Source organism: Cavia porcellus, unplaced genomic scaffold, assembly GCF_034190915.1.
Source record: "Cavia porcellus strain 051 isolate PalLab524CR breed Dunkin Hartley unplaced genomic scaffold, mCavPor4.1 scaffold_40, whole genome shotgun sequence".
NCBI lineage: Eukaryota > Metazoa > Chordata > Mammalia > Rodentia > Caviidae > Cavia > Cavia porcellus.
In genome coordinates, this window is record NW_026947523.1 from 7,273,510 (window position 1) to 7,300,815 (window position 27,306).

Genomic DNA, 27,306 nt, shown 5'->3' on the forward strand with positions numbered 1-27,306 from the left:
GTGTGGTGGTGCACTCCTGTAATCCCAGCACTTGGGAGGCTGAGGCAGGAGGATCATTGTGAGTTTGAGACCAGCCTGGGCTACAAAGTGAGCCTAAGGCCAGCCTGAACTGCATAGAGAGACCCTGTCTCAGAAAGACAAAAATAAAAAAAGCCACAATGGTAGCACCCTTGTCTATTACAGGGCCAGTAGCAGATTCACCCCTCCCATTTCACAGCAAAAAGCTGCAAACACACAAAGCAGGACCTTCCCAAATGGCCCCATGCTGGAAGCCACAGCTTGCTTTTCACTTTTGATTTTGAGATGTCTCAATAAAACATTCAGTTGCCCAGGCTGGGCTTGAACTCACTCTCTTCCTGCCTCAGCCTCCCTGTGTATTGGAATTACAGGTGTATACCACTATACCTGGCTTTATTTCATTTTTAAAGTGCACAAGTGCCTGGGAAGCCCTATATTCTGATATACTAATGTTTTCTGATAACATTGTTTGTAACAGCAAAAAAAGTGAAAGGAACCAAAATATTCAAGATGAGTAGGTAAGTTTGATGCACTTCTACAATGGAATATTATGTAACCATCAAAAGTAATGGGCATGGCTCAAAGGAATGCATTTTGCTAACTCCCAAGCATTCAATGTTACAAACTAAATCAGCTTTGCAGATGTATATGTAGCATCCAACTGAATGTGTATGAGTACATACAGAAAGGAAGGGGTTAACCTTTCTGCCCACCTCCTACAAACCAGGTAGGAACAAGCTCCTAACATCAAGTGTTTTTCAGGGAACAGGAAACAGGCTCACTGAGGGGTTGCCCGCCCAGGGACCCACAGGATGCCTCCTCCTGGCCCCTGTCTGCCGGGTGGTCTGGGGACTCAGTCCTGGGCCCCGTTCCTGGGCCTGTGCTGGGCAGGAGGCCCTGTAATTGCAGCCGCTGTTCCCACCCCTGCCCACAGCCCGGGGAAGCCCCGACTCGCCCAGGCCCAGGCAGTGACAATGCCTCCCATTCAGCCCTGTCCCTGGCTGAGCCTGTGGGCCAAGGAGGGGGGCTCCTGCGGGCCTGCCGGCAGGGCCCATTACCAACGTTTCCTTGCACTGTGCCTCCAGGCTGGCCTGGCTGTTCCTTCCAGTGGCATGGAGCGGTGAGTCCTGGGGCTCTGAGGGCCAGAGGGTCTTAGGACAGCTGTGTGGCCTCAGGCAAGCACTGCTCTTCTCTAGGCCTCCAGTAGGCCGGTGGGCAGGGGCTCCAGGTCCTTCCCCAGAGGTGGGTGGGTGGGCAGGAGGATGTTGGGGATGACCAGTCCACTCCGGGGCTTCCTGTGCCTGGTTCTGGGGGCTTGTCTGAGGTGCAGCAGGTCTCTGGGGACCCACCTGATTGGGCCCCTCTCTGGCCTGCCCTGACCACAGGCCACCAGCACCAAGATGGGTGGACCTTGGACTCCAACACAGATGGTGACAATCGTGAGCAGGGTGGGGAAGGCGCAGCCTCGGTGACAGAAAAGGTTGTGTGACGTGGCTGGGAACAGAAGGGAGGGCTGGCGATCCAGGTGACACAGCTGGCAAGGAGGGGGCTCTGCATCTATTCGGTGACAGCAATGCTGCTTGGGCTCATGGTTGATGGGGAAGAGGGGCCACCACAGAGTGGGTTCCGGGAGGAGGCTGGGCCTGGGCTTCCGCTAAGGCAGGAAAGAGATGACTGAGGGTTTGCCGCTGTGATGCCAGGCTCCCAGCTATGTTCTGGAAAGTTCCTCTCAGCCACTGGGTGGTGAGCGAAGCAGAGGGGAGGCCAGGAAAGCCACAGGAGCAGCAGTTGTTCCTTAGAAGAGATGGGCAAGCTGGGTGTGATGGCACATGTCGTCACTGAAGCTATGTGGGAGGCTGAGGTAGGAGGATCACAAGCTCGAAACCAGCCTGGACCACTTAGTAAGATCCTGTCTCAAAATAAAAAACTAAAAAAGGTTGGGGATGTAGCTTGCTGTGAAGGCCCCAGGTTCAATTCTCAGTACCAAAGAAAAAAGGGACTCACTGGGTTGATTTGTGAACCTCAGTTTCTTCCAGTGTGAAAGGGCTGATAACAGAGGCTCTCGTGTAGGGGGCTGGAACAGGCTCAGCCTGATGCCACTGCCCTGGGCTCAAAGGCTGGGCAGGGTGAGGGGCAGGAGTGGGCCCTGCCCAAGGCAGCCAACTCTCCTTCCGCCTCTAGGGCCCAGACCTCCGCCCACATCCCTTCAGTGGTGGTGTTGGTGCTGCTGCTGCCTTTGGGCCCAGCTTGGCATGTGGCTGCCCAGCGCTGCCCAGAGCCCTGCATCTGTGACAATGCCAGGCGGTATGTTTCCTGCCGGCACCAGAACCTCACTGAGGTGCCCAGCGCCCTCCCAGAGGTCAGTGGGGCAGCATGATGGTCGGGGCACTGCAGGAGGACTCTGCTCTGGGCAGTGGATCTGTTATGTTACCCCCTGGTGGGGCCAGCTTGGCAAATTACTTCCTTCCAAGCTCAGTCTTCACGTCTGTACAATGGAAAAGATAATACAAAGTTACAGGGCTGGGAAATGGTGGTGCATTTGGCAGGAGGCTGAGGCAGGAGGATCATCATTAGTTTGAGACTTTGCCTCAAAAAAAATCCTATTGTGTGCCTAGAATACACAGGTGACCTACAGATATAATATTGGCTTCAATAGAAATCCTTTTGCAGAGAACTAGAATGTGGCAAGGTAGAATGCCGCCTACTCTGGGGAGTTAGGTTGAGGGGATCTAAAGTAAGGAGGCAGTGACTGGACAAGGTGGCAAGTGCCACCGCGGGGGAAGGCTGCATGCTCGAAGGCTGGGGGGAGGGAAAGCTTCAGGAAGGAGGCATCGGAGAAGAGGGGGACAGGACAGTTCCAGGCGATGGACAGGCGCGCCACGCTCAGCCTCGCCTTCCCTCCGCCCAGCTCACCCAGAGGCTGGACCTGCAGGGGAACGCGCTGAGGCTGATCCCGCCGGCCGCCTTCCGGGACCTGCCGCACCTCACGCACCTGGACCTGCGGCACTGCCAGGTGGAGGAGGTGGCTGAGGGCGCCTTCCGGGGCCTGGGCCGCCTGCTGCTCCTCAACCTGGCGTCCAACCGCCTGCGAGCGCTGCCCCAGGAGGCGCTGGACGGGCTGGGTTCGCTGCGGCGCCTGGAGCTGGAGCGGAACGCGCTGGAGGAGCTGCGGCCCGGCGCCTTCGGGGCGCTGGGCGCGCTGGCCACGCTGAACCTGGCGCACAACGCGCTGGTCTACCTGCCGGCCATGGCCTTCCAGGGGCTGCTGCGCGCGCGCTGGCTGCAGCTGGCACACAACGCGCTCAGCGTGCTGGCGCCCGAGGCCCTGGCCGGCCTGCCCGCGCTGCGCCGCCTCAGCCTGCAGCACAACGAGCTCCAGGCGCTGCCCGGAGCCGCGCTGTCCCAGGCCCGGGGCCTGGCCCGCCTGGAGCTGGGCCACAACCCGCTCACCTACGCGGGCGAGGAGGACGGGCTGGCGCTGCCCGGCCTGCGCGAGCTGGCGCTGGACCACGGGGCGCTGCAGGCGCTGGGTCCTCGGGCCTTCGCCCGCTGCCCGCGCCTGCACACGCTGGACCTCCGCGGGAACCAGCTGGACGCGCTGCCCCCGCTGCAGGGCCCGGGCCAGCTACGCCGCCTGCGGCTGCAGGGCAACCCGCTGTGGTGCGGCTGCCAGGCGCGGCCCCTGCTCGAGTGGCTCTCGCGGGCGCGCGTGCGCTCGGACGGCGCGTGCCGGGGCCCGCGGAGGCTGCGCGGCGAGGCGCTGGACGCGCTGCGGCCCTCGGACCTACGCTGCCCCGGGGACCCGGCAGAGGACGAGCCCGAGGAGCGGGCTCCTGGGCCCCGTGCGCCAGCCCGCGCCCCCGCCGAGCCCGAGGCTGCAGCCGCGCCCTGCCCGCGCGCCTGCGTGTGCACCCCCGGGTCCCGGCACAGCGGCTGCGAGGGCCGCGGGCTGCAGACGGTGCCCCGCGGCTTCCCCAATGACACCCAGCTGCTGGACCTGCGGCACAACCACTTCCTGTCGGTGCCCCGGGCGGCCTTTCCCGGCCTGGGCCACCTGGTGTCGCTGCACCTGCAGCACTGCGGCATCTTGGAGCTGGAGGCAGGCGCACTGGCGGGGCTGGGCCGCCTCGTCTACCTCTACCTCTCCGACAATCAGCTCTCCGACCTTAGCGCTGCGGCCCTCGACGGGGCCCCCAACCTGGGCTACCTGTACCTGGAGCGCAACCGCTTCCTGCAGGTGCCAGGCGCCGCCCTGCGCGCCCTGCCCAGCCTCGTGTCCCTGCACCTGCAGGACAATGCTCTGGAGCACCTGGGCCCTGGGGACCTGGCGGGTGTGCGGGCCTTGCGCTGGCTCTACCTGAGCGAAAACCACATCACTCAGCTGTCCGCTGGGGCACTGGGGGCAGCTCGTGAGCTGGAGAAGCTGCACCTGGACAGGAACCGGCTTCGAGAGGTGCCCACTGGGGCCCTGGAGGGGCTTCCCGCGCTGCAGGAGCTGGACCTCTCAGGGAACCCACTCCGGGCCCTGCACGAGGGAGCCTTCCAGCCCGCAGGGCAGTCACTGCAGTGCCTCTTCTTGAACAGCAGTGGCCTGGAGCAGGTGGGCACCCGGTGTGTGGTGGGGGACACAGCACAGGGCCGTACATGAATAATGTGCATTCATTCAGCAATGCTGTATCACAAGTGCCAGGTTTTGGGCTGGACATGGAAACCTTGGGACAAACACATAGCCCAGGTGGAGGTGACAGGCCAGGTGGAATCCAGTGGTTCATAGCTGGAGGCGTACCCCAGGGGACAGTGTGGGGAGTGGGGGGGGAGACATTTGGGTCCAGGTGTTACGTACTATTGAAAGCCCCCAGAGGCCTGTTAAGTGGGTGGGCTTTAGGCTCACTTGGACATGAAACCCCATCTGACTTTTGAGCCCAGCAATTCCCTTGCCACCTAGACCACCTCGGGCTCTCCAGGTGGTGGCCCAGGCCTGGCAGGCGCTCACGCCAGGGCCTGGCATCTCCTTGCAGATCTCCGCCGGAGCCTTCTCTGGCCTGGGGCCAGAGCTCCAGAGCCTGCATTTGCAGAAGAACCAACTTTGGTCCCTGCCCGCGCTGCCCAGCCTCAGTAGCCTTGAGCTCATCGACCTCAGTGCCAATCCCTTCCATTGTGACTGCCAGCTGCTCCCGTTGCACAGGTAGCACAGCTGCCTCCCAGCCACGCCCTGCCGGGCAGGGTCTGTTCCTTTTTTTTTAAGGTAGTGGGAATCAAACTCAGAGTCTCACATTTGCCAGGCAGGCACTGCATTACTGAGCTGTATCCCCAGCCTTGTTCCCCTTTTTCTCCATGGTGCTAGGGATTGAACCTAGGGCGTTGTGTTCACTAAGTGCTCTACCACTGAGCTACACCCCCAGCTCTGTTTTATTTTTTGAGACAGGGTCTTGCTAAGTTGCTCGGGCTTTAACTTGCAGTCCTCCTGCCTCAGCCTCCTGAGTACCTTGGGTTATAGGCATGTGCCACCATGCCCTGTTCCTGTAAATATTCTTATTCCCTTTTCATAAAGGACCCAAGGCTTGAAATGACTTAGAGGCCACGTAACTGGTGAGCCATAGAGCCAGGACTCTGAGCAGCACCCTGCTAGAGCCACTGCCCCCAAACTCCTGATTGCCTCCCACCCCTCAGAAAGGTCAGACCGTGTGTTCCCCAAGCTCTTTCCTCTTCAGGTGGCTCACTGGGCTGAACCTGCGGGTGGGAGCCACCTGTGCCACCCCTCCTGGTGCCCGGGGTCAGCGGGTGAAGGCTGCAGCTGCTGTCTTTGAAGCCTGCCCAGGCTGGGCTGCCAGGAAGGCCAAGCGGACACCGGCATCCAGGCCAGGGACCCGGAGGACCTCAGTCAAGGGGAGGCCATGAGGAGCTGGCAAGGTTGGCCCGGGCAGGGTTTGGGCTCCAACCTCTTGTTCCACTCACAGGCCCCAGAGCTGAGCGATGGCCCACAGATGGCCCTGCTGTCCCCTCCTCACCTCGAGGCGATGGTTATGAGCCGTTTTGTCCCAGGGGATAGTGGCCACGACAGCCTGGCCTGTTCTGTGGATCGGGACCTCGCAGTATTGTGGGGGATGGGGAGGTGGAGGGACCAGCGGGCTGGACCCCACTAACTCAGCTTCAACCTGCAGGTGGCGAGATGCCATGGCTTCTGAGAGGGTGCACAGGGCATAGGTGCCCCGCAGCAGGGCCCAAGGGAAGAGGCTAGGCCCTGGTGGGGCTGGGGGAGCCTGCCTCCCTCAGGGGGATTGGCAATGCCTGGGGGCATTGGTGGTGTTGTATTAAGTTTCTGGGGCTGCCACAACCAAGCACCACAAACTGGGTGACGCAGAGCAGCAGAAATCTGTCTGTGAGGGTGCCCTGAAGCCAGAAATCAAGGTGTTCAGGCCCTGTCTGAAACCTGAGAGGAAGGATGCTTTCCTTGATTGTCCTCCTGGCCTTAGTGGCCGAATCCTCACCTTCACATGGTCTTCATGGCTGCCGCCCCTCCATATCGGTCAGAGTCCCCTCCATCTTTTTTTTTCTGCCCGCATTGCTGGGCTTAAACCCAGGGCCTAGTGTATGCTAGGTGGGCACCCTACTACTGAGCTGCAGCTGTAGCCCATTTATGGATTGATCAAAACTGGGGCAGTCCGGGCTGGCCTCAAACTCCCAGTGACACTCCTGCCTCAGCTTCCCCAAAGCTGGGACAATGGCCAGTATGTCCAGCCCTAGCCCTTTATAAACTGTGTGACAAGGTCTTGCTAATCTGCCCAGGCTGGACTCAAACTTGCAATTCTCCTGCCTCAGATTCCTGAGTTGCTAGGATTACAGACCTACCAGTACAAATTGCCCTCTTTTAGAAAACTGGCCATGGTGAGGCAGAACCCAAACCGATGAGGTCATTTTAATTCCATTAATTTTTACAATTTGGTACCAGAAACTGAACTCGGAACCTTGCACTTGCCAGGCAGGTGCGGTGCGGCTGAGCTCTATCCCCAGCCCTACTTACTGCTTACTTTGATGGAAGACTGGGGGTGAAGACTCCAGCACACCTCTTTGGGGAAGTACACACTGGCTCCTAAGGTCGTTCTGTAAGGCTGAGGAAGGTGTCCTCAGAGCCCCAGGCTGGTGGGGGACAAGTTCGGCCATTCAAGCACCCCCAGGATGGCTTTAGTGCCAGCAGCAATGTCATCCGCCAGTATCCCGTGGCACTGAATGGCCAGGCACTGGCACCAGCTGGCAGTCAGCAGCCCAGGAGAGTAGAATGGAGGCCATGCTGAGGCTCAGGGTGTGGCTAGAGGATGGGGTTGGGCAGGAACTGGGCCTCTCAGAGCGTTTTGCTCCTGGTGTGGGGTACCCATCTAGTGCCAGCCCTGGAGTTCTGGATCATGATCTTTACTTTCTCTCTTATTTTGAGTGAGACCTTGTCTCATTAAGTCTCCTAAGTTGCCCAGGCTGGGCTCAAACTTCTGATCCTCCTGTCTCAGCTTCTGTGTGCACCACCACACACTGCTGCAGCAGCCACTTGTGACTTTCAGGCAGGGGAAGCAGGGAGCAGAGGGCGCTTGGTGTTCTCCAGCCTGCAGCCCAGTGCCGAGACTGAGAGCACATTTCCATGGCACAGGTCCAGGAGCCCTGCAGGCAGCAGCAACCCAAGATGTACGCACATTTTCCCATTTCACACTCAGCAAAGCCAGGCCTGGGCAGGGGACTGGGGATAGGTAAGACCCAGGGTCCATCTTTGGGGACCTTGTATTCTGGGGACAGGGAATGGCACATGATGACAGTGGTGTGTGGCTGCCATGGGGCACTCAAGGTGGTGACTGGCGCCACTGTTTTGTCCTCTTCATTCACACGAGGTGGCCCAAAGACTCACAGCAAGGGGCAGATGCTGCTCAGGAACAAGGAACCCAGGAAGCGGGCCAGGGAGGGGATGGCTGCCCACAGCTCCGCCCTCCCCATGTGGATCTTGTTCCCAGCACAGGGCTGGCTCCTCCTGGTCATGGAAAGAGAGAAAGCCGCAGGGGAGCCAGTTTCCCTACAGCTCCCCAGCCCGGGGTTCCCTGACCCGCTAGGTGACACAAGGGGCTCTCTCCCACTGGGCTCCTGAGCTGACTGCAGGGACAGGGAGCACACTATGGCATCTCCTTGTCACTGCCCACATGCAAGAGCAGTGCATAGGCTTCCGAACTGAGCCTGCTTCAGCCCACGGTCCTCACTCCCAAGCCCGTGGGCTTTTTTTTTTTTTTTTTGTCTTTTTCATTTTTATCCGTACCAGGGATCAAACTCACGACCGCCTGCTTTCAAGGCAGGTGCTTATGCCACTGAGCTAAATCCCCAGCCCCCACCCGTGGGCTCTTTGAGGAAATCAAGCTGCACTGTTGGCCGCTTCCAGGGTGCTGCACAGTACAGGGCCACCAGCTGCCTTCCATAAAGGAGTCCAAGCTCTCTGGGAGGCTGCCCATGAACATCAGGCCCGTGACTGCCCATGCGTGTCCCCTCTCAGGGATGTGCTTAGTCTGGGTGCCAGCCACCGGCATAAGGGCTTGAGGGGCCACTGAGGCAGCTGGACACAGCAGCAGCCCTTACAGGACAGACAGAGCTGCCTGGGTCTCACACGGGTGTGGAGGACAGGGCTGAAGGCTGCAGGAAGCAGCTATAGAGTGGGCTGGGTTGTAGGGGAGACCGAGGGCAAAGACAGACAGACAGACACAAGGTGAGCTCTCAGGATGCAGTTTAGAGGCGCGGGAAGAGGGCCTGAGGGCAGTGACACCCAGCCAGCAGTGTGTGTCCCCCCTTCTGGAGCAGGGGTGCTATCCTGCTGGCCACACCCTGTACCAAGGCCACGCATGATTCTGGTCTGCCAGAGAACAGAAATGTCAGGTCCTAGCCGGGGTCGCCACCTTGTGCTCCTGGTGTCGCAGGGTCCTGGCCTCCACTGAAAGTGGCAGTGCCCGTGCCCAGGGACAAGGCTCAGGGCACCTTACAGGTCACCAAACTCCACTATCCTGGTCACTGCTTCTTAGCTGCCCACCACAGTGGGGTCCCCAGGGTGACCGGCACTGTGACCCCAGATGAGGCTTGGTGCTTGGCTCCCTCTCAGGCAGAGGCTGCTCCTGCCCCACAGCTGGCTTTGTCAGCTCGGGTGTCTGAAGGTGGGCACACAGTTGCTTCTGGCCGCATGGCCCAGCATTGAGGGTATGGGGAGAGCGGAACTAGGGGTGCAGTGGCACCTATCTGTGATCCCATTGCTCCAGGAGGCTGAGGCAGGAGGACTATAAATCTGAGCCCATGCTGGGCAAATTAGTGACTTATGGAGATCTTGTCTCAAAAAATGGAAAAAGGGCTGGGGATGTAGCTCAGGGTGTGTGCAGTGTGTTCAATTCCCAGCACTGACAAAAGAAAAAAAAGTAGGCAGCAAGTGTGATTGCTTGGAAAACTCAGGGTGCAGAGGCTGTCACACAGACTGGCGTGGGGGCCTCAGGCAGCTCGGGTTGCAGAGGCCTTGCCCAGAGGGCAGACCACGGAGCCCTAGGCTGGACCTTCCAAGCCCGGGCCCTGCACAGCAGGCAGGATTGTTTTATGTCAGACTCGGCCTCCAGCTCCAGGGACAGGAGCAGAGGGTGACCTCTGCTGCCTGGCTCAGGGTGGCTGCCCGACAGGCTCTGCGCCGGCTCAATGGTCCATCTCCTGCTTGATGTTCTCCACGGGCATGGGCAGCTGCAGACCAGGGGTCTTGTCGGGCAAGGCCGTGTCCAGGTGTTCCTCCTTCACACACACGGCGATGACTGCGGGGGACAGCAGGGCGAGCATGCGCTGCCGTAGGGCCCAGCTTCCCACACACAGGGCCACCAGGAGGTGGCAGCGGCTGGGGACACTTGTCACCCCTGCTCACCTCCCAAGGCAGCAGAACTGGAAGCCCAGGGTGCACCCAGCCAGCCAGCAGGCATGCAGAGAGACCGGCACCCGCTGTCCCCCACCCCGGCAGGTGTGGCACGCGCAGGAGGAGCAGCCCAAAGCCTGGCTACGGGCTGTGCTGCTGGTGCCGGCCCAGGGGTTGAGGACCCCTCAGTGCCCGGCAAATCCCCCTCCACCTTGGCTTTCTCTTCTGTGCCCAGGCCGGGATGGAGAGGTCGCCTCCGAGCTGCGCAGCGCAGGCCGGCCCTGCCTGGACCCCCGGGAACTCTTACTCTCGCCAGGCCCGGGCTCCGACTCGACCTTCCCTGAAGCCTGCAGCTCGTGCTCCAGCAGGGGCTTCTTGGAGCCCTGTCTGAGGGCGCGGGGCTTGGCTGGTGGGATCCTTTTCCCTTGGAATAAAAATGGAATCAAAGCCAGCATTAGGGCCCATTCTGTGGGAGGCCTGCAGGGTGGAGGGACAAGGTGACAGATTGGGGCAGATGAGCGGGCCGTGTGCCAAGGTCAGTGAGACCCCCAGTGGGGTTTTCTACACTCCATCTGCGTGCCCCTGCACCCAGCCTGTGCGCCCCAGAGCTTCCCATTTGGTGAGCGACAGCCTCATATTACCCTGCAGCTGCTCAGCTTGGTGATGCTGGCTGTTCCAGCTCTGTCCCGGGTCAGGACACTTCTCTGTGTGCCGCGCATGCTCTAGCTCCTGTCTCCTCCCTCTCCCCACCCTGGGCCGAGGTGCTGGGTGCTGCCGACCTCTCCCTCAGAGCCTAGCAGCTGCAGGTCCCCAGGGCACGCTCCACTCCTCTCCTTCATCATGTACCTATCTCCAGGGAGATCAAACTCCTATCCATACTTCAGGTGTCCAGAGGCCTGTGCATCGAGGCCAAGGCAGAGGGGAGCCGATGGATTCCAGGGCTTGGGGCCGCCCTAACACCTTGACCCAGGGGTTGTGGCGGTGAGATTCCCCTCAGAAAGAGCCATACAAAAGCAGCTGATCCCAGGTACCAGGGCCTGGCTGCCCTGGGATACAACTTACTTTTCTTCCCAAACTGTTTCTTTTTCTTCTTTGTGGCCTCTTTGGCCTTCAGTGGTGTGGCCGGTTCTGTGTTTGAAAGACAAGGCAGCAGAAATAAGAAGGAGCCCCAGGAAGGGAAGGCAGAGAGGGTGAACAGAGTGGGGCAGGCAGGGAGGGGATAGCAGGCCTGCTGCTGGACCTGGTGGTGGGTCAGTGGGGGGCAGGTGTGGGCGGGATGCGGGCAGGCTGGGGGAAGGGAGGGAGGAGAGGCCGGAGCAGGACGCAGGGGCACTGCTGAGGGCGGTGGGAGGCTTCAGACTTCATGCCAAGGAGCTGAGCCCCACACAAGAGGGACGCGGGGGACAGGGGGGACAGGGATGAAGGGAGAAGGCCGCAAGCCCCACCTGTGGCCACTGGCGGCTGCAGCTGGTAGCCAGTGAGCTCGCACCAGCCCACGGGGTAGATGTCGGGGGACTCGCAGTCCACCCACTGGTCGTACTCGTTGTCCCAGCCATCGAAGTGGATGCTGAGCAGCCGGTGCACCACCCGCTTCACTGTGGCCACGCAGATGAGCCGGGGCTCCATCAGGTCCACGGCCTCTAGCTTCATGCCCACCTTGAAGCCATGGTTGGGGCAGTCCTGGGGGGGGGGACAAGTTGGCATGGAGGGCTGGTGACACTACGGCCACTCATGCCCAGTGTGGGACTCTCAGGGGTGGATATTCCGGCAGTCCGCTCGGGAGAAGGGGTTGGAACGGATGCACCACAGCCCGGCAAGCCCTGCTCCATCAGGAGCCCTCACCATGTTGAAGAGTCTCGACGGAGCTGCTTTGGACTTGGTCTTCTCCAAATAGGTCTCCCAGTTAAAGGTCTGGGACTCGTACCCTGCAGGAGCAGAGAATTTCAATGCAGAAGGAGAGGAGGGGATGCAGGAAGCAGGTTGGGAAAAGTAGACACTGCCCAAGGGCCACGGCAGCTTGGGCAGGACCCAGCATGGGGTCTCCATGGCAGCCACCTTTCCTCCTCCTCCACAGGTTGGCATCTGCTCTAGACTACAGTCCTGTTGCATAGGCTGTTCACTGCTCAAGGCCACAGCAGGAGCTCTGTTTGCCCACCATCTGGTACCCATGGTGTAGGGGCTGGCAGTGGCTGTCACTTCTCCCACACTCTGAAAACTTGATGGCCCAGGGGTCTACTCGACCAGCACTCTGGGCCCATGACCTTGCCCTGCAAGGCCAGCACACAGGTTCACCTTTCGGAGGTGTGAGCTCAATGTCATTTTTCTGGCAGAAGGTGGCTGGGAAGATGGCATGGGAGGAAGCGTGGTAGCAGAACCAGTCGGAGCCATCCGTGGAGGGTCCCCCATCCACACAGATCATCAGGTAGCCGTCTAGGAGGACCTAGGGGAGTGTGGGGGGCCCCTTGAGGCAGGCAGGGCTTTCTCGTGCACAACCCTGCCTTCCCTGCAAGCAACCCAAGCGCCCCGCAGCTGAAAGCCCCTCAGAAAGCCTCCAGGCCCTGGCCTACCTTGCAGATGGTCGCCACACAGATGTTACCTAGGTTCAGGGGGTCAATGGCCTCCAACTTCATCCCCTCCTCAAACCAGCCACCTTCAGTGTAGACGGCCCGTACCTTACAGGAATGGGGCAGTTGGTGAAGGCTGGCCGGGACCAGGGGACTGGGAGGGAGGGAGGGAGGGACAGTCCCAGATTCCTGGATCTGGAATGGATCATGGGCACGGGAGAAGCCTGTGTGGGCCATGCTTTACCTTCTTGAACAGGTAAGGGACGGCATCACAGTAGATCTTCCGGAAGGTGGGGTGATGGCCCATGTCACTCCGCCTCTCTTGACCGGCAGGGAGCAGGAGGAAGAGAAGGGAGGTGAAGGTGGCCTAGGGCTCCTCAGTGCCTCCCTAGAAAGGTGGCACCTCCAGCAGGCAGGTGGCCCGGCCCAGACATATCAGGAGGCCCAGGGACCTTTCCGCCTCAGACCTGAGCCCTCCTTCATGATACCCAGGCTGGCAGTGGCAGGACCATGTCTTGATTCTACCACTTACCAGCTGGGCTGAGTGATCACAGTCAGGTGACTCGGCCCCTCTGGACCTCAGTCCTGGTGCCTCCTCCCTGCCACACCTGGGGATTCGGGGCCCGAGGTCACGTTGGCCTGGGGCATTGCTGACCTGACATCTTGATGCCGTGGCCAACGCGCCGTGACCATCCCACTGGGTGGATCAAGGGGCTCCACATGTGACACCAGAAATCGTCGTCACTGTCACCATCCTCATAGAGGAGCCGAAGGCGACCACCGATCACTGTGTCCACCACAGCCATGCGAGTCCGTGACACCTGGGACTTGTCTACCACTTCCAGGCGCATGCCCTGGCGGAAGGGGTACTTCATGCTCTCCACCATCTGCAACAAAACCAGATCACAGGCCGCTGCGGTCCCAGGCTCCTCCCTCCCGCCTTCCTGCTCCATATGCCTGCGGAAGACGGGCACAGCATGGCGGGTGCCAGGAAGTGACAGGGAACCCGTGGCCTGCAGCTTTGCTTTGGGCCCTGCAAGGTGCACAGGGCCATAGCACCAAATGCCAGTGACTCAAGGTGATGGAAACCCCAAAGCCAGCTTCAGACTGAGGAAACTGAAGTGACCAGAGAGGCTGAGGGCTGTGCCAGAGTCACACAGACTCACTGGGCCTGGAAGCCAGTACAGCCTGAGAGCTGTCCTTTGAGCCCTGGACACCTCCTGGCCCTCTGCTGATGGCAGTGCAGGGCTATGTCCCTATGTGTGTGGGTGACAACTCCAGTGACTCCCCTTGAATGCAAAACAATTGCTGCAACTTTGATTATTTGGAGACTTATTTCCTCATACTGAGGTATAGAGAGCTGATTGTGGTATTTCCTTCTTTCTTCAGTTGGCTCTAAGCATGGCAAATAAGGCCAGCTGAGGTGCTGGTATGTAATCTCTAAAGCCATCAGACAGTCTCCCGCTTTCCCTCTCAGTAAAAGATATGAGCAAGGCGGGATGTTAGAGCCAACAGCTCCAGAAGTGTCCACTGGGTAGGAGCCTCAAGGTAAAGAGGCAAGGACTCCCCAGGGCACAAAGCAACAGCCTCCTAAAACCATTCAGTTGCTACTTTAATTGAATAATGCAAATTGATCCTTCTGCATATCCTCATCTCTGCATTTTGCAATGACAATGTTGTCCCACCTGGCCACCAGCTCGTTACCCACGTAGTTCCCGCCACCCTCACTGTCACTCATCCCTGAGCCACCCCCCTTCTTCACAAGATAATAAACCCTGGGAGAGGCCTAGGATCAGGGCCTTTGTCCACACAGCCTCACAGGGACTGGACTGAGGACCTCTTGGCTGCCCTAAACTTGAAATATGTCTTGGTGTCTTTACTGTCTCCGTGGGTTGCAATGGAGGTGTGGATTGGAATTAACTTGCTGGGATTCCAGTGACATCTCAAGGGGATTACAAATATAACATTTGGATTGGGAGGAAAACTGGAAAAGGGATTGCGATACTTGAATGACTGTACACAATATTTGGGATTACAATAGCGTGTCCAGTTCCAGCTCTGATTCTGAGGGGCTGTGGCTCCAAAATGCTCTCAGAGCACTGCAGCAGCCATCTGTACCCTCTACCCAACAAGTGGTAGTGCCCAGGAACCGAGCTGACCCGAGTCACGGAGGTGGGGCACAAGTGGGCAGCAGATCCCGTGTGCGCTGTGGTATCGGGGCCTTGTAGGGTCCCTCCAGGTCCAGGGCACAGCAGGCACAAGATCAGCCCTGGCCAGGAGCAGTAAGACCACCACAGCAGTGCTATTTCCACACACGCCAGGAGGGGGAGCTCTCGGAGGGCAATGAGCAGGCGCGAGAGGACCCATGATCCCTACAGAGACGGGGCCCATTTTGTCTGTTTCCTGTGTTGGCCTCTGAGCCAGTCTGGTCTTGACCATCAAGGCCAAATCCAAACGCAATTTTTTCCACAAAGCCTGCTTGATATCCATTTCTCTGTGACCACAAGACCAGTGGTCTGCATTTCCTGCACCCTGCCTGAGCTATGGGGCCCTTGGCTTGGAAACCTCAGATGCAGCCCAGGCCTCTACCCAGGTGAACCACAGCCAGAGCCCAGCAGAGGCAAGAGAGTCAGCTGCCGCGAACCTGATCCTTCTGACTGGTCACCAAGTGACTTTTTTTGAGACAGGGTCTCACTGTGCAGTTAAGGCTGGCCTTGAACTCGCCAATGATCCTCCTGCCTCAGCCTCCCTAGTGCTGGGATTATAGGCATGTGTCACCATGCCTGGCTTCACCAAGTAACTTTTAAAATGAAAGAATTCTTTTCTTCACAATACTAGGGATTAAAGCCAGAGGCACTGTACCACTGAGCCACATCCCAGCGCTTTTCTTGAGACAGGTCTCACTAAATTACCCTCAAACTTGTGATCCTCCTACCTGCACCTTCTGAGTAGTTAGGATTACAAGTGTATACCACAACTAACCTGTTTTTTAAAAATTAAAATCAAATTTTTAGTTTTGATTTGACTTTTGATAACCCAGACGTTTTAATAGGATAGTGTTCTGTGGCCGTATAAATACTGAATCCAAATTCTAAATTCTAAAAATTCACTTTCCCTATGTATATGCTTATCTTTCTCATATTACAATAAATTTCCCTGTAAACTACTTTTCTGTTTGAAACAGAAGATTGTCAAATCACTTGATAAAACACTTAATAAGAAAAAATTAAAATCAAATGCCACATAAATGATTTTGAGGCACATTCCTAGTTCATAACAGCAGCTATTTTATAATTATTTGAGTGCATGATCGTCATTGCCTCTGCCTCTGCATTTCCCCGGGAGATTGCCGGAGGGCGAGGCTGTGTTTGTCGTACTCCCCACAGCGCCTCATCTGCAAGTCCTGTTCATGATAAAATCTACAGAGTTCACTCCAGAACTCCGGAACAGTGCTGTAAGCCAAAGGGGAGAGCCTTGCAGAGCAAAGTCTGAGAGCAGTGTACCTGACACGGCCAGGCCAGGGAGGCAGGCAGGTGACCACTGCGTGAGGTGGTGTTTCAGTGGGCAGGGTTCTTGCATGTGTGAGACCCTAGGTTTGATCTCTGAGAACTTTAAAAAATAAAATAAAAAATAAAAAGCCGAGAGCCCGAAGTGCTCCCACCAGACCTTGATGTGGAAATCCACGGGCAGCGTCCGGGAGCCCACCAGCCGCTTCATGAGGTAGCCCTTCCAGTCGGTGAACTTGGCGTGGATGGCTGTGGGATGGTAGCAGACTCCTGTCACTCAGTCCCATGGCACCCGTGCCCACCTTGAGATGGGCAGGGGACACTGAGTAATTTCTCTTTGCTACTTCAGGGCAGCAACTGCCTCATCTCACAAAACCGGGTCCCACAGCTTGGATCCTCCCAAGGATCCTGGTCAACCCAGGACCCAGGGCTCCCCCCTGCCGAGGGCCCTGACAGCAGGGAAGGTTCTCGCCAACTCACTCCGAGGGGGCACCAGGATCTTGCTGTTGATGGCACACCAGCCGATGGGGTGCACATCCACGGTGCCCAGGTTACACCAGAAGTCATGGCTGGCATCGTTTTCAAAGCCTTCATACCGCAGCAGCACCCGATACCCTAAGAGGAAGGCCCAGGGTGCCGTGAGGGAGGTGGGCTGGAGAGGGGTCTCCTCAGGCCTCCCCTCGCCTCCAGCCTGAGCCAGATCATCACTTCCATTCCAGGAACTCCTTCCAGGCCAGTGGGGTCCCTGTTTTCCCCAATAAAACGAATCCATGCCACTTATCTGGAAGGCGTTAGGGCACGGGGCATTCATTTCTACACCCTGATCATCTTTGGAACAAACCCCAAAACTGGCCTTTCCCAGGAGGGCCCCAACATGGAGAGAGCCTCCTGTGGGAGGGGCATGGTTTGGGTTATGAAGCAGGGATTGGGCACAGTGCCTGCCTGGCAAGCACCAGGTTGAGTTTGATTCCCAGCACAAACAGGAAAAAAGAATTATGAAGCCAGTGACTGCTGACAACACTGCCCACCTTCGAGAGCTGACACTGCACACAAAGCTCAAACCAGCAACTGGCCGAAGGCCCACTCACCTGCCGCCTGGATAACAGAGGCGATCCAGTACACCCGGCTGGGGAGCACCGCGTCACTGTTGAGCACCTCCACCTTCATCCCCTTCATGACGTCTTCCCACTGGTCGTAGAGTGGGACCTGTGTGGCCATGAGCACGTTTGGGGTGGGGGCCACGAGCTGCCTGGCTGTCAGGGAGGACAGTCATTGTGTCCTGCTCTGCACCTCAACTTCCCCCACCACCTGCTGTGCACAGAAAGCCAGGCCTGTCCCAGCACAGAGACATGCACTGTCCTCCAAGAGCCGGGCACACCTGATCATTACAGAGCCAGTTACTACCCACGCCATCTTGGGCATGTCACGCCTGGGTGAGCCTCTGTTCCTGTCACTGTGCTGGCCCACACACTGGCAGCACTTCCTACGCCTGTGCCTGAACCTTTCCTGGCCCAAAGACTACTGTGTGCAATTGTCACTCGACCTGGATAGCAAGTGTGATGACACCGTTGTCCTTTCTCTCTTCTGAGACATAATACTCAACACCTACAACTGGAAGGACAGATGTGACTAGCTGGAAGGGCCAGGGCGGGGGTGGGGGTGGGGGTGGGGGTGAGAGGGTGGGGGGGTTGGGAGGGAACTGTCTCATTCCTGGCACCTGGGGAGCACAGCGGGAAGTGTGCCACAGGGAAGCCTTTCTAGCACCCAAGGCCACACCTCCAGGACCCACCCAGACCCACCCAGGAGTACACTTTACTAATCTGCTAGGTGGTTCCTAACCCAAGAAGCTCACATACTGAGATCAGTGGTCACAGGCAGGGACTCACTACATTGCTAAACCACCCAGCCTGGGCTCAAGCTTCTGATCCTGCTGCCTCGGCCTCCCCAAGTACTGAGATTGCAGGCGTGCACCACTGCAGCTGGCTGGTATTAAACACTTGACCTCAAATCCATCCCGCCAGGGCCTCACCTTTCTGGCTTCTAGGTGCTAGGCAGCAGCGAGCCTCCTGTAGAGGCTGGCTGCAGGACCCATCCCTGCCTGCCACCTGGGGGCCCAGACCAGTGCGGAGGCACCTTGCTCTCTGGAAGACGCTACCAATGAACAAAAGCAAGGGAGAGGGCTTCGACAGGGATGTGGGAGGTGGGAGGTGGGGGGGGGGGCTAGACACCTAGCAGCACAAGTGCACTGTGTGAGCAGGAGAGGAGGCACAGCTGAGCCTGGCGCCCGGTGCCCTGCACAGGTGCTTTCAGGATTTGCAGCACGTGGACACAGAGGTAAAACAGCGGGCAGGGAGGCCGCCCGCCCTCCTCTCCACAGTGCCCACACGGCCCATAGGCAGCAGCCCTCCTACAGTGGGGTGTGGGGTGGGGAGCAGCAGACACAGCACGCCAAGAGCTGCCCCATCCCTGGCCGGCTGTCACCTCCCTCCCTCCCTGGTGGGGCACTCACATGTTTAAAGCAGCTGACGGGTGCGGCCTTGTAGCTGTGGTCCTTCAGGAACTTCCCCCAGTCAAAACCCAGGACCAGAGCTGCAGAGCAGAAAGAGCAAGTGTCCAGGATGGGGGTCCATGAGGAGCTGCACCCCGAGGAGCCTGTGGGTGTAGAAGTGGGGCCTTTTCCAAGCCCGCCAGTCTCTCACACTCTGCCCTCTGGCTCCTCTTGTGCCACCATACCTGCCCCACCAGTGGCCATGGGGATGGTGAAGACTGAACCTAAAGGCTACCAGACCCTCCGGAAATGTCTCCCTCCTCTTCCCGCAGAGAAAGGGACATCCAGTGCTTCCCACTTAAACCCTTGAGGCCTTCCTCCCGCCTGCCGCCTGCCGACCACACCCCAGAGAGGCAGGACGGGGAGGGGTAGGAGGGGCGTACCCTGCCCTCCAGCAATTTCAGTCAAAAGCTCAGGTCCAGGACCACAGGGCTGCCTGGGCCTACACTGAATCCAAGCAGAGTGGCATTCAGGGCCGGGCTTAGAGCTCAGGGGCACAGTGCCTGCCTGGCATGCACAAGGTTGTGAGTTCCAGTACGGGTAGCAAAAGAAAAAGCTGTATTCAAGAGAGAAAGGTCACTCTCTTCATTCCCCCTGGTCACTCTGCACCTCTTTTTTTTTTTTTTTATCTTTTTTTGAGACAGAGTCTCACTATGCAGTTCAGGCTGGCCTTGAACTCACTTTGTAGCCCAGGCTGGTCTCGAACTCACAACGATCCTCCCACCTCAGCCTCCCGAGTGCTGGCGTGAGCCACCACGCCCGGCTTCTGCACCCTCTTCAAACCAGACCTGGGCCTCAGCTGCCTGGGGCAGAGAGGCCCCTGGGATAAAGCAAAGAGAAAGGAAAGAGGCTAAGTCTTGGCTTTTCAACGCCCCAGAACAGGGTTCTGGCAAATTGAGGCTGACAAGTGGGATACCAGCTCCAGAGAGACCGCAAGGCCGCGTTCAGCAGGGCGTTTTTTTTCAGTCCTCTCCCAGGGAAGGCTGCCCGCTTGGTCCCTGCTCCCGGCCTCTGCCGTCTCACCATCTTGTCCCGTTGGTGTCCCATCTGCCAGCTGTCCTGTCCCTTGGGAGTGGAGGAAGGCTCCAATTTTGGCGGACCAGGCTGCCTTGTGTAGGACTTTGGCTTTCTTTGTGGGCGGTTTTCCCTGGAGGGAGGAAATCAGACAATGGAACCTGCTCCTTGACTCAGAACCTGGCCTTAGTGCAGCTCCTCAGCCTTGCTGGGGCTTCTGCGGTTCCATCTGTGCTACTGGAAGGTGAGCCTAACAACACAGCGCAGAGGCCAAAGGGGCAGGGGCTGAGCTGCAGGGCAGGGAGGGGCACGCAGCTTCTCCCAGGAGCCTCTCCCGTGGTCTCCACTTTCCTGGCTTCTGCAGACCCACAGCAAAAGGTGGCAACAGGAGGCCCACAAACTCTCTGCCGGCTTTGGAGGCTACCTGTGTTAATGTTCTTGAGAGATGTCCATGGCCACCACCAGGGGCCCAAATAGGACATCCCTTAAGAGACAGGTCCTGGCATGGTCTGGACCTTTTAACTTAAAACACCGATGAGAAAGGTCAAGAATTTAAAGAGATCAGTGAAGTGTGGGTTTCAATCCCAGACTGACCTATTCACAATTAACTATGTAAGTTACTAAAATTTAAAACAATTTTTGGGCTTTTAAAATATGGAAAAATTTTTTTTGTCTGTTTGAGATAGGGTTTGTGGGTCCTAGGCTGGCCTGCAACTCTGCAGGAGAGGTTGCCTGCCTCAGCCTCCTGAGTGCTAGGATTATAGGCATGTGCTACCATGCCCAGCTCTAAAAAAGTATTTTTTTTTTTGGTAATGGGGATTGAATTCATGACCTCATGCTTGCCAGGCAAGTGCTTGTGCTACTGAGCTAACCCCCAGCCCCTAAAACAGAAATATTTTTAAATTCCTTTTTTGGAGGGAGGGTATTGAGCATGGAACCCTGGGCCTTGCTCATGCTAGGCAACTGCTCTACCCCTGAGCTCATCCTTAGTCCTTAAATCCCTTTTCTTTGTCTTTTTGAGACAGGGTCTCACTATGCAGTTCAGGCTGACCTTGAGTTCACTTTGTAGCCCAGGCTCTTCTCCAACTCATACCAATCCTCCTGCCTCAGCTTCCCAAGTGTGGGGATTACAAGCATGTGCCACCATGCCCAGCAACCCTCTCTTTTTCTATACTGGGGACTGAACCTAGAGCTTTCACATTGAGCTACACCCCAGCAATCCGTTTAGTTTTTTAGACAAGGTCTCACTATGTAGTTCAGGCTGGCCTTCAATTCATGGCAATCCTCCTGGGTCAGTTTTCCCTGTGCTGCTATGCATGGTATGTGGTACCACGTCTGGTCTTTCTGCTTTTAAACTCTGAGATAGGATCTTGCTAAATTGCCCAGGCTGAGCTTGAATTTGTAATTTTCCTGTCTCAGCCTCCAGGAGTGCTGGGATTACAGGCACATACCACCAGCTCCACCACCATTGTTTAGAGGCTGTGGGTGAAGAATGTCAAACCCAAAGCAAATGCTGCCAACATCATTAGGCGCTTGGGGAGATTCAGATGACCTGACTAAAATCCACAGAGCTAGGGAGCAACTGTAACCCTCACAACATCATCACAAAGGTGTGAAGCGCTAAGTAGAAAGATCTGACACCCAGGAACTAGGTAACATCTTGGCCGCAGGTTAGGACCAGCCTGGAGTGCTTTAAGAACCCCACGTCCAAGCCACACTCTGTCCCAAATCCACTGGAATGTGAGGGGTCAGGAGGATACAAGCAGCAATGGTTTTAGCTTTTCCAGGGGACCCCAGGACGCAGCGGGAACCCTGGAAGACAGGGCCTGAGATTCAGCTCCAGCCATGATTCCCTGCGAGGATCTCATTGCAATCCCTGGCCCTCAGCACCTTCCATGAATGCCTGGCTCAACAGCACACGGCTCAGCGGTATAAGCGCCTGCCTTGTAGCAGGCAGTCACGAGTTCGATCCCTGGTACCGATAAAAAAGAAAAAGACAAAAACAAAACAAAACAAAAAAACAGCACAGGGCTGACAGCCCAGTTTTGGTCTTCCAAAATTCTATGCCTGTCAGAGATCTGGCGGGTTATCTAGGTGGCTGCCAGCAATGCGGGCTCAAGATGGTTCCCAGCTTCCTTTCAAGACTGTTACAAAAGGGCGATGAAGAAGAGAAAGATTCCTGCTGGAATCGTTTGGACCATTGCAGGCAGATGTCTTGTGCTCTGGGTGAATGATTTGGGGACGACAGTGTGCAACGAAAGTACCATTGTTGCCTCTAACTGATGTGTTTCAAAATTGTTTTTACTTTTCTTTTTGCTTCTTTTTCTTCCTTTTTTGCTTTGAAATAAGAATGGATTTGGAAAAGAAATACAGTGCTGTGAAGACCATGGCACCAGACTCCTCTGTGGTGGGACCTGCTGTTTAAAACTGAGAATCTGTAATTAAACAAGCTCCAGGGTTTCTTGTTCTACAAAGTCTGAGAGCACACTCAATACCAGGAAATGTGCAACCTCAAATGGCCACAAGCAGGGAAAGTCACAAGCCCACCAGGCCCTGGGTGGCTCCCGTCTTGGCACCCAGGACCTCGGAAGGGGCAGGTGCCTGGCTCACCTGAAGTCTCGCCAGGATGCTGGCTTTCTTAGAGTTGGAGGAGTAGCTCCGGGAGCAGGAGACGCTGCAGAACCTCTTGGTCTTGGAGAAGAAAGCTTCCCTCGTCCCCACGATTCCGCACATCTCACAGACAGCTGCAAGAGAGCTTAGTGAGTGACTCCCCAGACACAGTCACCTCAAATGGCATAAATGGACCTCAAAATCTGAGCTACTCCTCAGAGTAATCAGTAAGCCCCAGCCCCACTGAGGCTGGTGGAACTGGAACAGGGGAAGTTACTGTGCATTTTGTCTTTTTTTCCAGACAGGATCTCACTCTGTAGCCCAGGCTGGCCTGGAACTTGTGATACTCCTGCCTCAGCCTCTTGAGTAGCTGGGTCTACAGGTGTGCACCCCATCATATGCTGCCTGTGTCAGCTGGGAGGCCGAGAGAAATTCACGAGGACAGGAAGCAGGCAGGTATTATTAAGTTTTCAAGAGAGGAAAATGAAAAAAAGAATACACAAGGAGGCCAGGCATGGTGATGTACGCCTGTGATCCCAGCACTCGGAAGGCTGAGGACTGCTGTGAGTTCAAGGCCAGTCTGGGCTACATAGTGAGTTCAAGCCCAGCCTGAACAGCATAACAAATCTCAAAAAAACAAACCAAAAAAAACAAAAACAAAAGAGAATGAGCTTGGAGAAAAAATGCCAACGTACTTAACCTCTGTGGCTTGATTTTCTCATTTAAATAGGAAGAAGACGGAAGCAGTTCCAGGGTACAACCCCGCCTTCAGTTTGGAATCACCTGTAGAGCCTGAGCATCTAACGAATTGATCGGTATGGGACATAAGCATCTGTAGTTTGTTACAAGGTCCCCAGGTGATTCCTTCTAGTCTGCTAGGCCTACTGGTCCCCAGTGATTCCTTCAGGCTCTAAAGTTCTGACAAGAGTAGGACTGGAAGGAGGTAGGAGGAGGAAAGATAAAGGGCAGAAAGGACGAGAAGACATGTTGAATGGAAAGGAAAGCAAGTTCAACTGGCAAAGAATAATAGATTACTTTTTTTTTGTACCATGAATCAAACTCAGGACCTTGCGCTTGCCAGGCAGCCGCTGTGCCACTGAGCTATAGCCCTTGATTACTCTTGTAAACGGTGTAGGTACCAAGGATCAGAGCGTCAGACTATTTACCCCGCCTCTCCTCACGGGCAGCCCACTCACTAGAATCCCTGACACAGGGACCCTACAGCTATCCAAACATGGCATCTTTGAAGACAACTGGCCTCCTGATGATCAGGGAGATTGTTACATGGCCACCCCCGCCTAAATCCTTACCCAATATTCCTGTCTCTCACCCCCAACTCCCTGATTTCCAACCCAGGGACCCCGCCACCAGCTTGTTTCTTGTTCCTTCTGGGAAAGAAGTCTCAATACTGCTTCCCAGCTTCTGCACACCCAGATGTAGAACTCTTCAGCCCACTCCCACAAGTGTCAAAGCAGCACAGTGTCACTGACTGGCGTCTGACATGATTGATAACCATCAGGTGTATGAAGGAATGAATGAAATCACATTTCCTAAACCAGATCCCAGCACAGGCAATGGCCCTGTGGCCAGGTCTTTAGACATTTGATCCCTAGGATATGAGGTCTAGCCGGGTTTTATATCTGGATGGCCTGTGCTCCCTGCTCTCCACCCCTGCAAAAAACCTCTCTAGACTCTCCCCCGTCCTTCAGGGACACCTGGAAGGCACCTGGCTCAGAACCACTGCCATCCACGGAGCGGGGAGTCCCAGGGCTGAGCAAATGCAGCGGGGAGGTGGGCAGCTCCCCTGCTTCCCGATCCTCATTGTCGGCTTCACTTGATTCTTCCAGATAGGAGCTGCTCTCACTGCCCGCGCTGCTGTTGTAGCTCCGGAAACTGTCGTAGCCACCAAATAGCTCTAGGTCGTCGTCTTCCTCTTCTTCCTCCATCGGCTCTAGAGAGGGAGTCTCCTAGTGGCAGAATGACACAGAGCAGGCAGAAGTGACAGGGTTGGTTCAGTGTATGGGGAGGGAAGATCTGCTATTAGCCTCCTTTCTGGTGCTTTGTCAAGTCAGCACTTTTGGGGATCTTCTAAACACCCCTGCAGGCAAACACCAAGTGGATTCTCTACCTATTTCTCCACCACAATGCAACAAAATAGTGTAAGACATAAACAGGGGGCTAGGGGTTTAGCTTAGGGGCGTAAGTGCCTGCCTGGCAAATGTGAGGTCGCAAGTTTGATCCCGGGCACAAAAAAAAAAAAAAAAAAAAAAAAAAAAAAGACATAAATAGGTGTGGGGACCTCACCAGGTTCTTCCATGGATTGATAGATAATAGGATTTTAATACAGATGAGATAGAACACAGCTGCTCCTTGACTTTCAGTAGAGTTACAGCCTGAGAAACCCATCATAAGCTGAAAACAATGTAAACTGCAAATTGCATTTGTCAAGCATCATAGATTAGCAGCAGAGAGCACCGTAGAGTATTGGGTGGTTTCCCCCATGATCAAACGGTTGCAGAAGCTGCAGATTGCTGCCAAAATGCCCAATATCTTAAACCAGAATCACACAGCCTATCAGTAGCTTGAGATCCGATCAAAATTTGAGATTCAAGAAACCAGGTCTACTGAACAGAACACTGTTTTTACACCATTGGAAAGTCAAAAAGCTGTCATTTGAAAACCCAAAGTCTGGACAATGTGAAAATGTCCTAAATGATTCACAAGGACTTTCTGGGGAAGAGACAAACATTACAATTATTTTTCCCTGTTCAGCATTTGTACACCGAAATAATGTCAACTCAAAAACAATTTAAGTCAGAGAAAAGTTAGTATGAGGCCCAAGGTGTCCAGAGGAAGATCTGAGAGGTGGATGGCACACAGATAGGTATGGCACAGTGGTACATGCCTACCACAACTTTGGATTCAGCTCCCATCCTAACTGGCTGTCTGGGCCCTTGGGCAGGTCATTTCACCTCTGCAGCCTTGATTTTTGCATCCATGGAGTAAGATAAATTTTGGCTCACAGGATGTGAGATGTCAATGTGCTATTGTATTTAAATCAATGAAGTAGAAAAGGCTCAGTGAAACAAGGTGTGAACTCTAGTGATTACTAGCTGAAGGCCCCACAGAAAAAATCAAGTTCTTAATGCCTTGGTTTGCACAAGGATAATACCCTTCAATTTAACAGAACTTAGGGGAGAAGAGATGGTTCAAGTAAGTACACAGGATGGTGATTTGCACAGTGAGTGCTCAATAAATGGTGTATTATTGGGCTGAATGGTAATATTATTGGGTGTCTCAAAGCCTATTTGCCTGGGTGTGGGCTCTACTGGCTTTAGCATTTAATTGCAATTCTTTTGTTTTGTTTTATTGTTTTGAGACAACATCTCACTAGGTAGTTCAGGCTGGTATTGAACTCGCTGTGTAGCGCATGCTGGCCTCAAACTCATGGAAACCCTCCTGCCTCAGCCTCCTGAGTGCTGGGATTACAGATGTGTGCCACCATGCCCAGTTTAACTGAGATTTTGTGCATGGTATGTAGCCTTGCTGCTCGCAGTTTCTTCACTCATACAATGAACACAATAACAAGCCTCCTTTGGAGGACCGTTAAGAAGACTGAGCCAGGAAAAGGCCAATTCTATTTTCAGCAGTTGGTAACAGCTTTGCAAGGGTAAGCTATTATTCTTATTTTCCACCTTATTAATTCGCCTTCACCTTTGCAGCATTTCCCAGCATAGTCTACTTCATATTTGCAACTATACATGCAAGTACGTTACAGACGAAACCAAATTCAAATGCATGAGGTGTCCAGAGGACACCAGATGAATGTGTGGGCAGGTCACACGCCGCTGGGTAAAAGAGGAAATGCAGAACGACGAAGGCTTTGGAGGCTGAGGACCTTGCGGCCTCCTGCAAGCTCTGCCATCGGAACCCGGGAATCTGCTCGCTCTGCAGCCTTGGCTCCCTCCGCAGCCTCGGCTCCCTAACCATAGGGACGAACCATGCCGCAGGATGCTCAGGCCCTGGAGCTGAGAGGTATTAAGCTGTCACTTCCTTTTCTTCCCACCTGCACGTGACAGGCCTCGCAAGCCCTATGGAACACGACCACGAGACAGGCAGGACAAAGGAGACGCAGGAGCCCCGGATCAGAAGCCCGCTTCCCTTCCCCACGTGAGGGCGGCTGTTGCTCTGCCGACTTCTGGCCCGACGTGAGCCCCGCATGAAGAAGCAAAAAGCAACGCGGATCACCCCTGGCCGAGTTTTAGATCACTACCTCAGTTTACCAATCCTTCCACCCTTCGGACGCGGCTAAGAGCCCTAAAGACGGATCCGCGGAGCGAGGCCCTCGGGGGTCCCGTTCCTAACTGTGTTACGTCCTCCTCCTCCTCCTCCTCCTCCTTCTCCTCTCACCTCCAGGCTCTGCGGCTTCTCCATGCGACCTAACTCAGTTTCCTCGACCGTCATCAGGTGTGGGAAGCCATATTGGCCTCGCCGCTCTCCCCGAGCACGTTCATTGGTCGCTTCCCTGAACCGAAGACCAATCACGCTGCAGCAAAGAGGAAAAAGCCGGTTCCGCGTCGGTTCGCGCCGCTCCGCCCCTGGAGGCTGGGAAGCCGCAGATCGTTGTGTGACTTGTAGTTACCGCCTGGATGCGCGAGAGGGCGGAGGCCAGGCGTTGCCACGACACCGGGAAAATTCTGCACCTGCGCTCATGGTGCTGCTAGTACACGGCTCCTCATCCCCACCATGTTCTGCTTTAAACAATTACTCAGCACTTACTGAGTGCCTTTCCAGGCTCCAAGAATAACCTCGCACCTTTCCCACTTAGAAATGTAACATGGACTTGTGCAGAGGGCTCAGTTCAGCCAGAAACTGGATAATAGATACATGCGCAATGCTAAAAATGTGCAGGGCCGGGCGGTCAGGCTGCAGTCCTAGCACTTGGGAGGCTGAGACACGAGCATCGCCGCGAGTGTGAGGCTAGCCTGGGCTACATAGTGAGTTCAAGGCCAGCCTGAACTGCATAGCAAGGCTGTCTCAAAAAAAGACTAAACTAATCCCCAAATCCACTTTCTCTGTGATGTACTGTTTTTCATACTAGTACAAGTAAATCAAAAGTATGAGAAACTAGAAAGCTTAAGCTTTCCATAA

General features: G+C 55.8%; 2 protein-coding genes across 5 annotated transcripts; one reads left to right on the forward strand and one right to left on the reverse strand.

The window, feature by feature from the left end:
* The first annotated feature begins 758 nt into the window (after nt 1–758).
* Chadl (chondroadherin like) lies at nt 759–10,364 on the forward strand. Its single transcript, XM_005003869.4, has 6 exons — nt 759–1,138; nt 2,200–2,377; nt 2,927–4,618; nt 5,037–5,203; nt 5,730–5,928; nt 10,149–10,364. The coding sequence occupies exons 1-5, from the start codon at nt 831–833 to the stop codon at nt 5,914–5,916; spliced, it is 2,532 nt and encodes an 843-aa protein (XP_005003926.4). The 5' UTR covers nt 759–830; the 3' UTR covers nt 5,917–5,928; nt 10,149–10,364.
* L3mbtl2 (L3MBTL histone methyl-lysine binding protein 2) lies at nt 8,748–26,761 on the reverse strand. 4 transcript variants are annotated; one of them, XM_003470517.5, is made up of 17 exons: nt 26,566–26,761; nt 23,882–24,122; nt 22,156–22,289; nt 19,555–19,678; nt 18,493–18,572; nt 17,072–17,189; nt 16,464–16,598; nt 16,144–16,232; nt 13,133–13,364; nt 12,722–12,798; nt 12,481–12,585; nt 12,206–12,353; nt 11,756–11,838; nt 11,359–11,593; nt 10,976–11,041; nt 10,221–10,337; nt 8,748–9,818 (listed from the first exon to the last, which is right to left on the reverse strand). In XM_003470517.5, the coding sequence occupies exons 1-17, from the start codon at nt 26,617–26,619 to the stop codon at nt 9,706–9,708; spliced, it is 2,151 nt and encodes a 716-aa protein (XP_003470565.2). In that variant the 5' UTR covers nt 26,620–26,761; the 3' UTR covers nt 8,748–9,705. The 4 variants fall into 4 exon arrangements, with proteins under 4 accessions (XP_003470565.2, XP_023421117.1, XP_063099923.1 ...); XM_023565349.2 differs by having other exon boundaries at nt 10,125–10,337; XM_063243853.1 differs by having other exon boundaries at nt 18,493–18,635.
* Nucleotides 26,762–27,306: the final 545 nt, after the last annotated feature.